This window comes from Echinops telfairi, unplaced genomic scaffold, assembly GCF_000313985.2.
Source record: "Echinops telfairi isolate 266 unplaced genomic scaffold, ASM31398v2 ScPeMD7_7469;HRSCAF=8507_0, whole genome shotgun sequence".
In the NCBI taxonomy this organism is placed as follows: Eukaryota; Metazoa; Chordata; class Mammalia; order Afrosoricida; family Tenrecidae; genus Echinops; species Echinops telfairi.
Window position 1 is genome coordinate 49790145 of NW_022111372.1, and position 13166 is coordinate 49803310.

Sequence of the window (13166 nt, forward strand, 5' to 3'; positions counted from 1 at the left end):
GGCTCCAACTTCATCCTCACCCTCAGCTCCTCTGCTAGCTGAGCTTTATTTAGCCTTAGCATGGGGACCAGCCCCTGCAGCACTTGGACCTCTCACGGCCCAACATAGGACTCTGGCTCTTCCAGCTTCCCCAGTCCCAGGCCCTTGCATGCCAATGGCTCATTGTTACCCAGGAAAGCGTTCTATCGAGAAGATTCCCGTGTCACCTGGAATCCAGAAGCTGAGGGGCAGTGAGGAGAACTTGAGCTCTGCAGACAGCCTGAGTGCTGGCCCCTCCTTGGGCCGAGCAGTTGAGCACTCTGGGGCTCTGTTTCCTTTGCTGCAACGTGGGTCTAGCCATGCCTATTTTGCAGGATTTAGGGGAATGAAGAAGACACTTTAGCTTTCCTGAACTTCGTGCCCCAGAGTTAAGGCAGCTGAGCCTATAGGTTCAGAGTAGCGACCTTGGGGCATGAGACCCTCAGAAAGTGAAAGAAAATGGCCTCACGCCCACCACCGGGTGTGCCATGGGAATCATTAGCCCACTGCGGATTGTCAGACACCTACTTGTTGAGCACCTGCCGTGTCCAAGGTTGTGACGCTCTGCACTGGGCCCCACAAAGGGGCATGGTTGCTGCCCTTGGGGTACAGTGTGGCTTGTGAGGTGAGTGGGCTAACAGAGCACTGCAGTACACAGAAATGGCAGGCTGTTGAGAGCTGGTGTCGTGAGGCTGCCAAGCAGGATGTGCGCTGCTGGGAAACCCTGGCCGATATCAGCATTTGGGATGGACCCTGAGGGGCCGATAGGGGTATCCACCTGACCTTGAGGGGCAGGGGCGGGTACCACATACTGGCAAGGGGTCTAGAGGTTAGGGTGCTTTTCTGCACTCCTGTGATGGCCTGCCCCCCAAATGGCGCCCCTCACGCTAGGGCCTGTCTTTCTCCCTCCTCAGCAGAGACCCCGGCTGCAAGGGGCACAAGTTTACACACAGTGGCCTGGCGTGCCAGCTACCCCAGCCCTGTGAGGCGGATGAGGGGCTGGGCGAGGAAGAGGATAGCAGCTCAGAGCGCAGCTCCTGCACCTCATCCTCCACCCATCAGAGAGATGGGAAGTTCTGTGACTGCTGCTACTGTGAGTTCTTCGGCCACAATGCGGTGAGTGCGTGGGCCTCTGCAGACCAAAGGGCTGGGGGCAGCATGGAGAGCATAGGGAGCCACTGCTTTCCCCAGAGCTCCCTGTGACTTAAGGGCAGGACTGTTGGGGTTTTTTAACTAACGGTGCCAGGACCGTGTAAGTCCTGCCACCTGCGTCTGCTCATGTGACTCTCACTACAGATGTGTGAGATAGAGATTTTTCAGATTTTGTTACCTTGTGCTTTTTTGGTGGTTTCTCTTAAGATTGACTCTGTCCCTTAGGGAGAGGAAAGGAAGTGGCAGAGTGCTGTGGTTCTAATAAGTGTGTGCGTGTGTAATCACAGAGGACTGAGCACTGTGCGTGGCAAAGGCAGGGGGCAGCCAGCCGAGGGAAGGAAGGCCCAGGTGGTGCCCTCAAGGCTGAGATGGGAGTGCTCTGTGGATGGGGCCGAGCAGTGCAGGAGCCTGCCGAGGCGAAGAGGAGAGGGCTGCTGGCTCGGGGAGATCAGTGAGGACAGAAGGAATGAAAGTCCTTGCTCTACCAGTCAATTAGTGTCCTCCTTTTAGAGATGACAAAACTGAGGCTCAGAAAGACGGAGTGACTCGCCCAAGGTCATACAGCCTCCAAGTGGGGAAGCCAGCCTCAAACCTGGCTTCCAGCTCCCCGTCATGCGCTCCCACCGCTGCGTGGACTGCCCGCCCCTGCACCCCCTGCGGCAGCCTTGGTTCCATCCTGGCACAGGGGAGCCATCCAACCCTGTGCTGCCACGAGAACCGTGGTCTCATGTCTCACCGCGCCTCTGGTGCCAGCTGGGGGGAGTGCATGGGCTCTCCGGCCCAGGGTGTAACATCAGCACCTCCCCCTCCCCCAGCCACCCGCTGCCCCGACGAGTCGGAATTATACCGAGATCCGGGAGAAGCTCCGCTCGAGGCTGACCAGGCGGAAAGAGGAGCTGCCCGTGAAGGGGGGAGCCCTGGGCGGGATCTCTGGGGAGCCCACCGTGGACCACCGAGATGTGGATGAGCTACTGGAATTCATCAACAGCACGGAGCCCAAAGTCCCCAACAGCGCCAGGGCCGCCAAGCGGGCCCGGCACAAGCTGAAAAAGAAGGTGGGTGTGGGGGGGTGCCCAACTCTACCACCTCTCCTCCCCGAGGACTCCCCTGGAGATTTGTCGGGGATGAATAGTGCCGGCTGCCAGAGGCCTGGGTACAGCTCACTGCTCTGGGGAAGTCTGAACGAGTTGGGAGGCATCAGGGTTAGGGGCACTGGGGCACATGAGTGAGGAAAACCATGTCCTTGCCTCCGAAGCTGCTGTGGAGCCCTCCCAGCCAGGACTTGCTTCAGCCACTCAGCCCCTTACTCATTCAGCAGACCCTTCTCCAAATCCTGGAAGCCAAGCAGGACACAGTGCAGTTCTCACCTGGAAGAGCTCAGTCCAATGGGGAGACGGGCACAGAGCTGGCCAAGCGTGTTAAAGGGGGACTTGGTCAGCCCTGCCTGGCATGCTGGAAGTGGCCGGAAATGAGGATGGCACGTGAGCAGAGTGGCAGGGAGTGGCACAGAGTGACCAGCAACAGGCACAGCACATCACACAGCAGCCTGGTCTGGCCTGAACTCTGCAGGACCTGTAGTGCAGGCGAGGGAGGCTCTTTGCTGGTGAGGAAAGTCACCTGCAGAACGTCATCCAGGAGTCCACGGGGTCGGGGCTGTTCTCTAAGAGTACTGTGTAGAAGGGAGACCAGTGGAGGTGATATTCTAGGCAGGAATTGGTGGCCCAGGGGAGAAGTTATTGGTGATGCTTGAATGAAGGTCTGCTCTGGGGTGGGAGAAAGGATGGGTTTCCAGAGGAAATGACCAGCCTGGATGACCCATCTGCAGGAAAGGCAGGTGATGGGGTTAGAGGTGTCGTCAGGTGATTGCTTGGGTACTAGAAAGATGGTGGTGCCTTTCCTGAGCGAGAGTGGGAATTGCAGAAGATGGGATTCTGCCGGGGCCTGTTGTCTCAGAGGATCCCAGGAGACTGGTGTAGATAGAGGTGCAGTGCTGGGACTTGCCAGTATAGAGGTATAATTGAAGCCAGGGGAGTGAGCCCGTCTCCAGGGCTGAGTCTGCCTCATAGTGGGGCCGAGGATAGGACTGGTGAGCCATTCCCGGGGAGCCCTGCTGCCAGATGAGCCCCAGGGCTGATGGGTTCTCCCCAGCCACCTCGTTACCGTTACCTAGCCGTACCACAGCTGAGTCTGCACAGTGCCACCCTTGGGAGCAGAGCATCTGAAGAGACTTGAGGGCTGACAGCCAGCTGGCCTCCATTCCTGGGTGGTCAAACACCCCAAACTCTGGAAAGCAGATGTGATTCTTCATCTTTCTCCAGCCCAAAGGACTACAGCATCCTTTTTGCTGCACCATGGAGTGAGCCAAGGGGTCTCCGCACACACTGCAGAAAATAGCCTCCCCTGGCTTCTCCTACCGGAGTTGCCCACCTGGTGTTTTGAGCAGTGGCCCCTGGCTTGGCCTCTCAGAAAAGCGGAGCCTAGCTAGGTGCCTGAGAGCACACGCAGCTGCTCGAGGCTGGCCAGCCTTCCCTGCAGCAGTGGGCCCACAGGTCCTCCTCCCTGTCCCAACAGTGCTCTCTCCTCACCTCTGTCCTTTCCACACTCAGGGCCTCCCAACCATGCAGACTTTCCCAGCGTACGCCCACAGTGCCCCCGCCACCGCTCCTGTCTGCCAGGCCTAGAAGTGAGCCAAGTTAGGTGGCTGCTTGTTCATTTCTTTATACACGACCTCTTCCTTGAAGTCCGTCCACCTCCCCAAACCTAACTGTCCCCTAACACACAGCTTCCTCCAGCAGCTGTCCGTGAGGACTGCTCCCTCTCTCCCATCGCACAGGACGGATAAGGCTCTGTGCCTTTCTTGGTCTCTGCCACCCCAGGACCATCATGATGCGCCCTTCCCAGACTCATCCTGTGCTGTTGACGTTGCACCTCTGGCTCGCCAACCTCCCAGCAACTCTTCACTCAGGGAAGACAGTATTGCTGCCCTGTCCTCCTCTCCCTAGACCAGTTGTCCTTTGGCTCCTCCTTCAATCACTTGCTTGTCAACATTCAATGCTTTGCTCTACTGCCATTCCATACCCGCTCAGGAAAACCACAGCCCTGGGCTAGACCCCGGAGCTCATTATAGGAGGAGACTGCCCGCCCCATAGACTGTACAGCCTCAGAAACCTGGGGGATGTAGGGGGTGGGCGGCGGCTCTGAGTCGGACTTGACTTGATGGTGATGGGTTTGGTTTGGTGGTTGCTTGGGCTGGACCCAAGTCTATCTTTTCTGTCCCTGCACCTTGAAGACATCACCGGCCCTGTTGAGGCCCCCAGCTGTGTGGCCTGTTGCTCGCTGGGGCCTGCACGCTTTTTGTTGCCCCCATTCTCTTTGTCCTCATCACTTCCGTTCTCCTGCCCTTCTGTCAGCTCTCCATCTCAAACTTCAGCCCTTCCTCACCCTCACCTTAATGTTCAACAAAAACCTTCCAGTTTTAATAAGGGGGGGGAATGAAAGAGCGAGAGAGAGACCACCATTAGACAGGCCTTCTCTCAACATGTTACCAACTGCAAACTTTCTTCCTTCTTGTTTTGGTGAAAGAGTTGTCCGTGTTCCTCCCTTGTCCTTTCTTGGGCCTCAGTCCAGCAGGGGCCTGCTTTCCCTACAGCTCCAGCCTCCCCTCGGGGCTCTTCCCCACTGACAATTCAGCTGCCCCAAGCACTCCTTTTGTGAAAATAGATTCATCATCCGCCTCTCATCCCGTGGCCTCTTCTCTTTCATCAAAGTGTTTGGGAAACGCCACCTGCCTTCTCTATGTGCGCGGCTCCTCTTGTCCACACTGCTCACTGTTTCCAGCCAGCATGCCAGGCTGCCAAGGACGCCTTTGTGGCATTACACTCTCCTGTTCCCATCTTCTTTGTCCACTGAGCAGCATTTGACACCGTGAGTTCCTCGTCTTTCTGAACATTGTTTCCTCGGGCAGCTTCAGGGAAAGGGGCAGGGAGGACCCCACGCTCTCCAGAGGGTCCACCTCTTCTCTGCCTCCTCCATGGCCTCTTGCTGCCCTTCCTCACGGGGGCATCTCCCCGAGAGAGAAGCCATCAGACAGCACTGAGGGCTCGCCCATTCCCCCCACTCCCCCTGCTGCACTTGGCACTGGCGTCTCCTGCCCCTCTGGGTACCTACACCCAGCACAGCCAAAGCCAGATTGCCCTCCTCCAGAGAAGCCGCTCTCCATAGCCTTCCCTGGGTCTCCCAGGGAAAGGCACCACCATCCTCCCAGGTGGCCAAACCAGAAGCCTCGGCGCCACCCAGGGACGGGGTATACAATGGGCAGCGCTGAGCAGAGCAGCAGCCTCGCCACCCGGGGACCACACTTGCTGTATGACCTTGGGCAAACCACGTCACCTCCAGACCTCAGTCTCTTCATCCTAAAACGAGGCTCCTAGGAGAACGGGCGCAGGTGGTTGTGGGGGTGAGGTGGATTGGTGCGTGTAAAGGGTTGGCTGTGGGTCAGGCCCATGATGTGCCCTCGGCAAATAGGGGCTGCTTAAGCCACAGCTGCGCTCGCTGGTGTGATTTTCCCCACTCGTCCTCCTGTGCCCAATCACTACAACACCACAGTTCTCCTGAGTAGCTCAAAGCAGCCAACTTCTTGCCACCAGACTGCCATTTCCTAAGACTTCAGTGACTGAGGCATGACCCTGCATAAAGACTCTGGGTGGTCTTCCCAGCTTCCTCTCAGTCACTCCCCTCCCCTGGCCTTCCTGCCCCACCCCCACGCACAGAGAAAAGCCTGGGCCCTGCCATTCCTCTGGGCTTCCTGTCACTCTGAGTTGATCCAGGCCCAGCTCAGTTTGGACCCCAGGCCTCCCACCCTCACAGGGCTGCTTGCCATTTCCCCAAAAGATGGAAGTCGGCAAGGCGGAGAGTTCCCAGAGCCCAGCCATGCTCAACAGGTGATGGCCTAGCGGAACTGAAGGTCGTAGGGACTTGCGAAGATCACGAAGGATAATCACCCCACTTGGTGGCTTACTCACCGAGCCACCTTCGTCTTTCTAACGCGTAGTGTCCTCCTCTGTGAAGTGTTGAGAATGAGACAGTAGGGCGAGGCAGGCAGTGGGTGTGTCAGTGCCTTTCCCTCTTGCTGGCAGATTGGAGGGGCCGAATTGCTCCCGCCACACTGTCCATAAAACTCCCCTGTGAATGAAACCTTATGTGGAACCTTGGTCTTATAACAAGAGCAAAACTGATCTAGTGCGGCATTGGCGGGGCTCGTCAGGCCCCTTGGTTGCTGGTCCACCCCCATGGTGTAGATCTCTTTCACATATGTACAAACGGGGAAGGGAAGGTTCAGAGAGAATGAGGGATTTGTCCAAGGTCCCACCACTAGAAAGGAGAAGGGGTGGGCCTGGCAGGCACAGGAGCACCTGCAGGAGTGACCCTCTGCTTGCCCTGTTTCTACCCCCACTCCCAGATCAGCTGGAATATGTGCAGTATGGGAAGTCATCCAGCCCCTACGCACCACTACCACCCACTTCATGCAGGCTCTGCTATCTGTCTTGTGTGTCCCTCCGACACCTGGAGGATGGGAGCGGGATGACATGACTCAGCCACCGACTCATGCTGATGCCACGTCTGCCAGAGCTGACTGGCCAAGTCTGGCCTCTGTTGTCATTCATCATCTGAGGGTAAAGACAGAGGCCCATTTGTGCACAACGGAGCACACGATGGATGTGGTCTTGGTTACTTGGGCCAGGCATCCTTGCTCTCTGCTAGTCCCCACTCGAAGCACCAGGGGGGACACATGTACCCAGATACCCAGAGCAGAACCAGCCCCCTGACCCCTCGCACCCCCACAAAATACCTTTGTATCCTACAAAATACCTCTGTCTAGCCACCTTTCTCACAAACAATCTCTTTAGTCTTTAGAATTGTTACCCCCATTTTACAGATGGTCCCACTGAGAGCCAGTGAGGGAGCTGCTGCCCTGGAAGGCGGGACCCCTTTGCCTCCAAGCCATCTTAGGCTGAGGACTGCTGGGCTCTGCATGACCATGCTGGAAGGCCTGGCCTCTGCTAGTGTTTCTGTACCTCGGCCCCAGGACAAGTACCTGCCCCGGTGCATTTTCTCCACCCTGCTGCAGGGTGGGCCAGCAAGCAGGGCCTGGGGCTCAGCCTCAGCCAGTGAGTAGCAAAGCGGGCACCAGGCTGGTGTGTCTGGCCACTGCCGAGCCCCTGCTAACACTGCCTCTTGTGTTGATAGGAGAAGGAGAAGGCCCAGTTGGCAGCAGAAGCCCTGAAGCAGGCTCATCACGGTGTTGCTGGAAGCCGAGAGCCAAGGCCTGCCAGAGAGCGGCTCTTGGAGTGGCCTGACCGGGAGTTGGACCGAGTCAACAGCTTCTTGAGCAGCCGTCTGCAGGAGATCAAGAACACTGTCAAGGATTCCATCCGGGCCAGCTTCAGCGTCTGTGAGCTCAGCATGGACAGCAATGGCTATGTGAAGGACGGGGCTGCTGAGTCTGATCCCCCAAGTCGGCTCCCCTCAAACATCAATGGCTCCTCAGAGCAACGGCCTGACATCAACCTTGACCTGTCCCCCTTGACTTTGGGCTCCCCCCAAAACCACACGTTGCAAGCTCCAGGCGAGCCAGCCCCACCGTGGGCAGAAATAAGAGGCCCCCACCCACCATGGACAGAAGTGAGGGGCCCCCCTCCCGGTATTGTACCAGAGAACGGCCTAGTGAGGAGGCTCAACACCGTGCCCAACCTGTCCCGGGTGATCTGGGTCAAGACACCCAAGCCAGGCAATCCCAGCTGCGAGGACCCAAGCCCAAAGGCGATCTCTGGTTGTAAGCAGGAGCTGCCTGAGCCTGTGGCCTCAGGTGGGAAGCCACGGAAGGGCAAGAGACAGGGCAGTCAGGCCAAGAAGAGCGAGGCAAGCCCGTGCCCCCGGCCCCCGGCCAGCCTAGAGTCTCCCAGTGCCAAGGGCCAGACCCCAGGCACCAAGCAGCCAGGCAAAGTCCTAGAACCTCCTAAAATGGGCAGCTGTTCTGAGTCTGCAGAGGGGAGCCGGGGGAACCGGCCAGGACCAGGCTGGATGGGCAGCCCCAAAGCCGAGAAGGAGAAGGGCAGCTCCTGGCGAAACTGGCCCAGTGACACAGTTAAAGCTCGTCCTGCAGAGCAGGAATCGGTGCAGCCCCCAGGCCCAGCGAGGCCACAGAGCCTGCTGCAGGGCAAGGGCCGCAGCCGCCGGAGTCGCAACAAGCAGGAGAAGTCAGCCTCCTCCTTGGGTGAGTGCCCCAGGAACCCAACAGCAGACCCCCACCCCCACCCCAGCCAGGTCATGGGGTGGAGGGCAGTCCTCACACGTGGGCAGTACTGCCCCAAGAGCATGAGCCCAGACGTCTGGCCGAGGGCATTGAGCCCCGCTGGCTGTGTCTTCTAGACGATGTGTTCCTGCCCAAGGACATGGACGGGGCGGAGATGGATGAGACTGACCGGGAAGTGGAGTACTTCAAGAGGTGAGTGTGGAGGGCCTGCTCACAGCCCTCCTGGGACTCAGGCTCTCGGCCCCATGGAGTCCCAGAAGCCCTGCTCCCGCCCCGCCTTTCCCTTTCACCTACTGTCAGAGCCCAGTTGAAAGGGCACAGCTGTCCCCCAGCCTGTCCACTGGAATGCCGGGAACCACTTGGCAGGACTGGCTGGGCGTCAGAGAAGGAACAGAAATGGAGGAGGGGGCATTTCTGGCTTTCGGAGCCGGGCCTTCCTCTCTTGACTACCACTTAAAGTCACTGGCCTTCTGCTCTGGCCGTGGGCCGAGTTCTAGGGACAGATAAATCAAATCCTGCCTGGACAAACTTCAAACTTGGAATCCATGATGGATGCCATTGGGGGCAGGGCAGGCCAGGGAAGGGCCCCAGAGGAGGTGACAGCCAAGTAAAGACAGAGAATGAGTTGAGCAGATCCAGCAGGAAAGGGCCTTCAGGACAGTGGGGACCGCAAGGGCAGAGGCAGGAGGGTGAAGGGAGCCAGTGTGCTGCAAGAGGGAAGCACCCAGTGGAGCTAGAGGATGAGAAGGGAGCTGCCGACAGTGGCGTTTTGGGCCCCAGCCAAGGGACTTGGCTTTGAAGAGAGGTCCCACAAGGAGGGCAGGAACCTTGGATGGGACGTCTCCTGTGTTTCTCAACCCAACAGGTTCTGTTTGGATTCTGCAAAACAAACACGTCAGAAAGTTGCTGTGAACTGGACCAACTTCAGCCTCAAGAAAACCACTCCCAGCACAGCTCAGTGAGGTAAAAAGGCCCGAGTGTGCACGTCACCCCTCCCCGCAGATTCTGCCAGACCATGTCATGCTGTGCGCTGCATGGAACTGGACTTTGGCAGCGCCAGCCCCTCTGCCCTCCTCCCCACCCTCCAGACCAGATAGCAATGGCAAGCAGGCTGTGTTCTCTGACGGTTCAGGCCAACTATTCTCTCAGGACCCTTCGCCCCTCAGCCTTTGCTCTCCACCCACCCGGCCCCTCCTGTGAGCTTCCCCTGCCTATGTTTCTCGAAGGGCCCTTCCCCCAGGAAGGTCCTCCCAGCCATCCTTCCCATCATCCTCATTGCCCACCCAGTGATGTGCCCACGGACTTCAGTCTACGTGCTGGGGCTAGCTCCTAGATGCAGGTGGCCAGGATATGTCCCAGCTGAAGCTCTGAGGGAAGGGGCCAGCCCAGAGAGCTGGACCTAGGCTAGGAGGTCTTTTCAGCCAGAAGGTGCTGGGAGCACTCGCAAAACAGCCATTGAATACAGGAACAGAGAACTGTACCCAGACCCAATGTGCCCCCTGCCTCTCTCGACCCACAGAACCCTCTCACCAGCCCGATCCCAGTATGTATCATCCAGAATCCTTGCCAGTCCTCTCTTCCTACTTCTCTTGCTGCCCCTTCTCCACCTTGGGTGATGTCATTTCCAAGGCAGGGGCTCTCTTTCCCTCCTCCTACATCCCTAGTAAGCACTCCACCCTTCCCCTTGAGCCTCCTTGGGGCAACACTGGAGCCCCGAGCATGTCAACACCATGCTGCCATGGCACCAGGCAGGCTTGTGTCCATGCAGCCTGAGGCTGACCACCTCGAGTAGCTGTTGATGGGGAGAGCAAATGCCAGGGCTCTCGGTCTCACTGCCCTAGTCTGCAGGATCAGCTGCAGCAGGCGGGCCAGACTGCTCCAGGATGCTTCCCCATTTCCTTGATGTCTGATAGTAGCATATTCCAGAACCCGTGGATTGGGGCTGTCTCTGACAGGCCTAACCTTATCCTCTGCTAGAGCACATAAACAGTTAGTTCCCCTTCTAATCTGGGGAACCAACATAGCAGCCAGCTGCTCCTGCCACAGGGGGGTCCCAGCATGGGGAGGCTAGCACCGTGGCTCCCTGGGTGGTCATGCTCCTTGCTCTTTCTCTCAGCTCCTCCCAGGTCAAGCTCCTTCAGGGTGTTCTGAGACCGCAACTGCCAGCTGAAGGTCTACAGTTTCTCCCTCCACATGCCCCATCCACCTGCCCGACTACCCTGCTCCCCACCATCCTGGACCAACCCAAAGCTGAATGGATGCTGGACTGTGCTGGGGCCCCCCTGGCCCTCTGCAGAACTGCTTCCTGGTGCTATGCAGCCTCCACACTCAGAGCCTGGGACTGGGCTGGCCTGCGGGCTGGGGGCTGATGGTACTGCTGGCCCAATACTGCTCTCTTTGTGTTTGGTTTTTGTTTTTGTTTTTTCAATTCTTTACTTTTGATACTGTGAAGATCTTTCATGCTGAAAGATAAAGCAACATTTGGACACAGAGTTGGTGTGTTTGGTGATTTGCTGATCTGGGTGGGGGAAGAGGTGAGAGGTGGACACACAAGGTCTGCCCTTAGTCACTAGCCCTACCAAGCACATCCTGCATAGCTGGAGCTAGATATCATCTTCGTTCAACCCAGCAGCAATCTAGTGGTACCGTTTCACCCCATTTTACAGATAAGGAAACAAAAGCTGAGGCAGGAAAGGTGCTCAGCTAGGCTCAGTCTTGTCCACTAGGGTGAGGGCACAGACCCACATGCCTCCCATATTTCTGCCCTTTGCTCCTGTGGGGAGGACTCTGAATTTAGTCCACCCTTCACCACTCTGTGCCTAGTTTCCCCCTTTGCAAGGTGGGTAAGCAGCTTTGAACTGTCGGATAGATAAGAACGGCCTTCAGACCCCTTGTGACTGGTGTACTTGCAGCCAGGGGCGGTGAAGTTCTTGTGGAATTAACAAAGTTGGGGGTGAGTGGGGTGGGCTTGAGTGTTTATCAATAGATCTGACTTTCTCATGGGAAGGGCGGCAGGGTTAAGTACACGGGGAATGTCACGAAGTTGATGGGAAAATGGAATTGAAAGATAAGGGGTTTTCCCCACGTACTTTCTAAGCCCCACCCCTACCTCCCCACCTTGTGCTTGAGAGCTAGAGGGGGAGGAACATTGCCATAGAATGCGCAGACTGCCTCATCCTGCCCAGTTGGATCCGTTTGGTTGATTCAGGCACTGAACGTGATGGGATTTGCCAGAAATGCCTCAGATGGACTTGTCCCCGTGTAGTTTTCTCTACTAAAACCTGCTTGAGCTGCTGTGAGGAGTGCCCTCCGGGGGCAGTGCCAAGAGTCCTCCATGGAGTGTTGAGAGCAGGAACAAAGCCCTGGTAATCAGTCAAGCATTGGGTTAAGCTAACTGAAAGGTCGGCAGTTCGAACACACCAGCTGCTCAGAGGGAGAAGGATGAGACTGTTCTGTAAAGACGTGGCGGCCTTGGAAACCCTACCATGAGTCAGAAGCAATTCAACAGCAGGGGTGGGGGTGTTTGAGCAGGATCAGAAGGCCTTTCTACTTTCCATCCCCTCTGGTGGAACTCCACTGCGGGGCTGGCAGTGAGGGCCATGTATGTTTCTTTACCAGCGACATGAAGTTAAAAATAGGCTCACAATCCCTGGTCCCTGGCCATTCCCAGTCCTCAAAGAACCCTTAACACTTCCGGGGAAGCCTTCTTAATGTAGCCGTGGTCCTCTTCCCCCGTCGGCTTGCACAGGTGCTCAGACCTGCCTCTGGCTCCTGTGCTGCTGCTCTTGCATGTCCTGACTCAGGCTACTTTTGCTATGAGTAGTTGGAGAATTGCGTTGCCCTGCATTGGTGAGGGGCCCTGGTGGCATAGTGGACTAAGTGCTGAGCTGTTAACTGCAGGGTCAGCAGTTCAAACCCACCAGCCACTGCACAGGAGAAAGACACCCCCATAAAGATGTATAGCCTTGAAAACCACCAGGGCAGGACTACTCTGCCCCATAGGGTCACTATTAGGATTCAGTTGATGGTAGCCAAGTTGGCCTTTTTTTAGGTCGTGGTGATACGATCAAAAGTGGTACAGGCAGACCTTGAGATGCTGTGGGTTTGATTCCATACCACCACAACAGATGGTGCACAAAGTGAGTCCCGTATTTTGGTTTCCCAGTGCATAAAAACAAAGGAAAAGCTCCCTGCCATTCGAGTCGATGCTGACTCATAGTGACCCTGTAGGACCGGGTAGAACTAGCCCTGTGAGTTTCTAGGACTATTTCCTTATAGGAGTAGAAAGCCCCATCTCTCCCTTGCAGAGCAGCTGGTGATTTCGAACTGCTGACCTTGTGGTTAGGAGTCCAATGCGTAACAACTACACACCAGGGCTCGTTTGGGGCATGTAAATTATGTTTATACTTCCATTTATTAAGTGTACAATCTCAAAACCAAGCTCACTGCCATCAAGTCAGTGCTGCCTCATCCCTGTGGGTTTCTGAGACTACAAGAATAGAAAGCCCAGTCTTTGTCCCACAGGGTGGAACTGCTGGTGGCTTCAAACTGCCTACCATGCAGATTGCAACCCAACACAAAATCACTACACCACCGGGGCTCCTAAGCATTGTGAAAAAGTTGCACATATTTGCAAGAATTACCAAAATGGTACAGACAGGAAGTGAAAAGCTGTTGTGGAAGC

At 56.7% G+C, this 13166-nt stretch overlaps 1 protein-coding gene across 5 annotated transcripts in view; it reads left to right on the forward strand.

Moving 5' to 3' along the window:
- The window catches only part of FAM193B (family with sequence similarity 193 member B), a 32823-nt gene extending 21849 nt beyond the window's left edge, over positions 1–10974 (forward strand). For 3 of the 5 annotated variants that reach the window (XM_045284538.1, XM_045284536.1, XM_013006045.2), the window contains 6 exons: positions 933–1134; positions 1986–2225; positions 7417–8443; positions 8599–8674; positions 9348–9445; positions 10599–10974. In XM_045284538.1, the coding sequence (XP_045140473.1) occupies positions 933–1134; positions 1986–2225; positions 7417–8443; positions 8599–8674; positions 9348–9444 (1642 nt within the window). In that variant the 3' untranslated portion in view covers position 9445; positions 10599–10974. The remainder of the gene's footprint in view (positions 1–932; positions 1135–1985; positions 2226–7416; positions 8444–8598; positions 8675–9347; positions 9446–10598) is intronic. The other 2 variants (XM_045284539.1, XM_045284537.1) reach the window with 1 other exon arrangement.
- The last annotated feature ends 2192 nt before the right edge of the window (positions 10975–13166 follow it).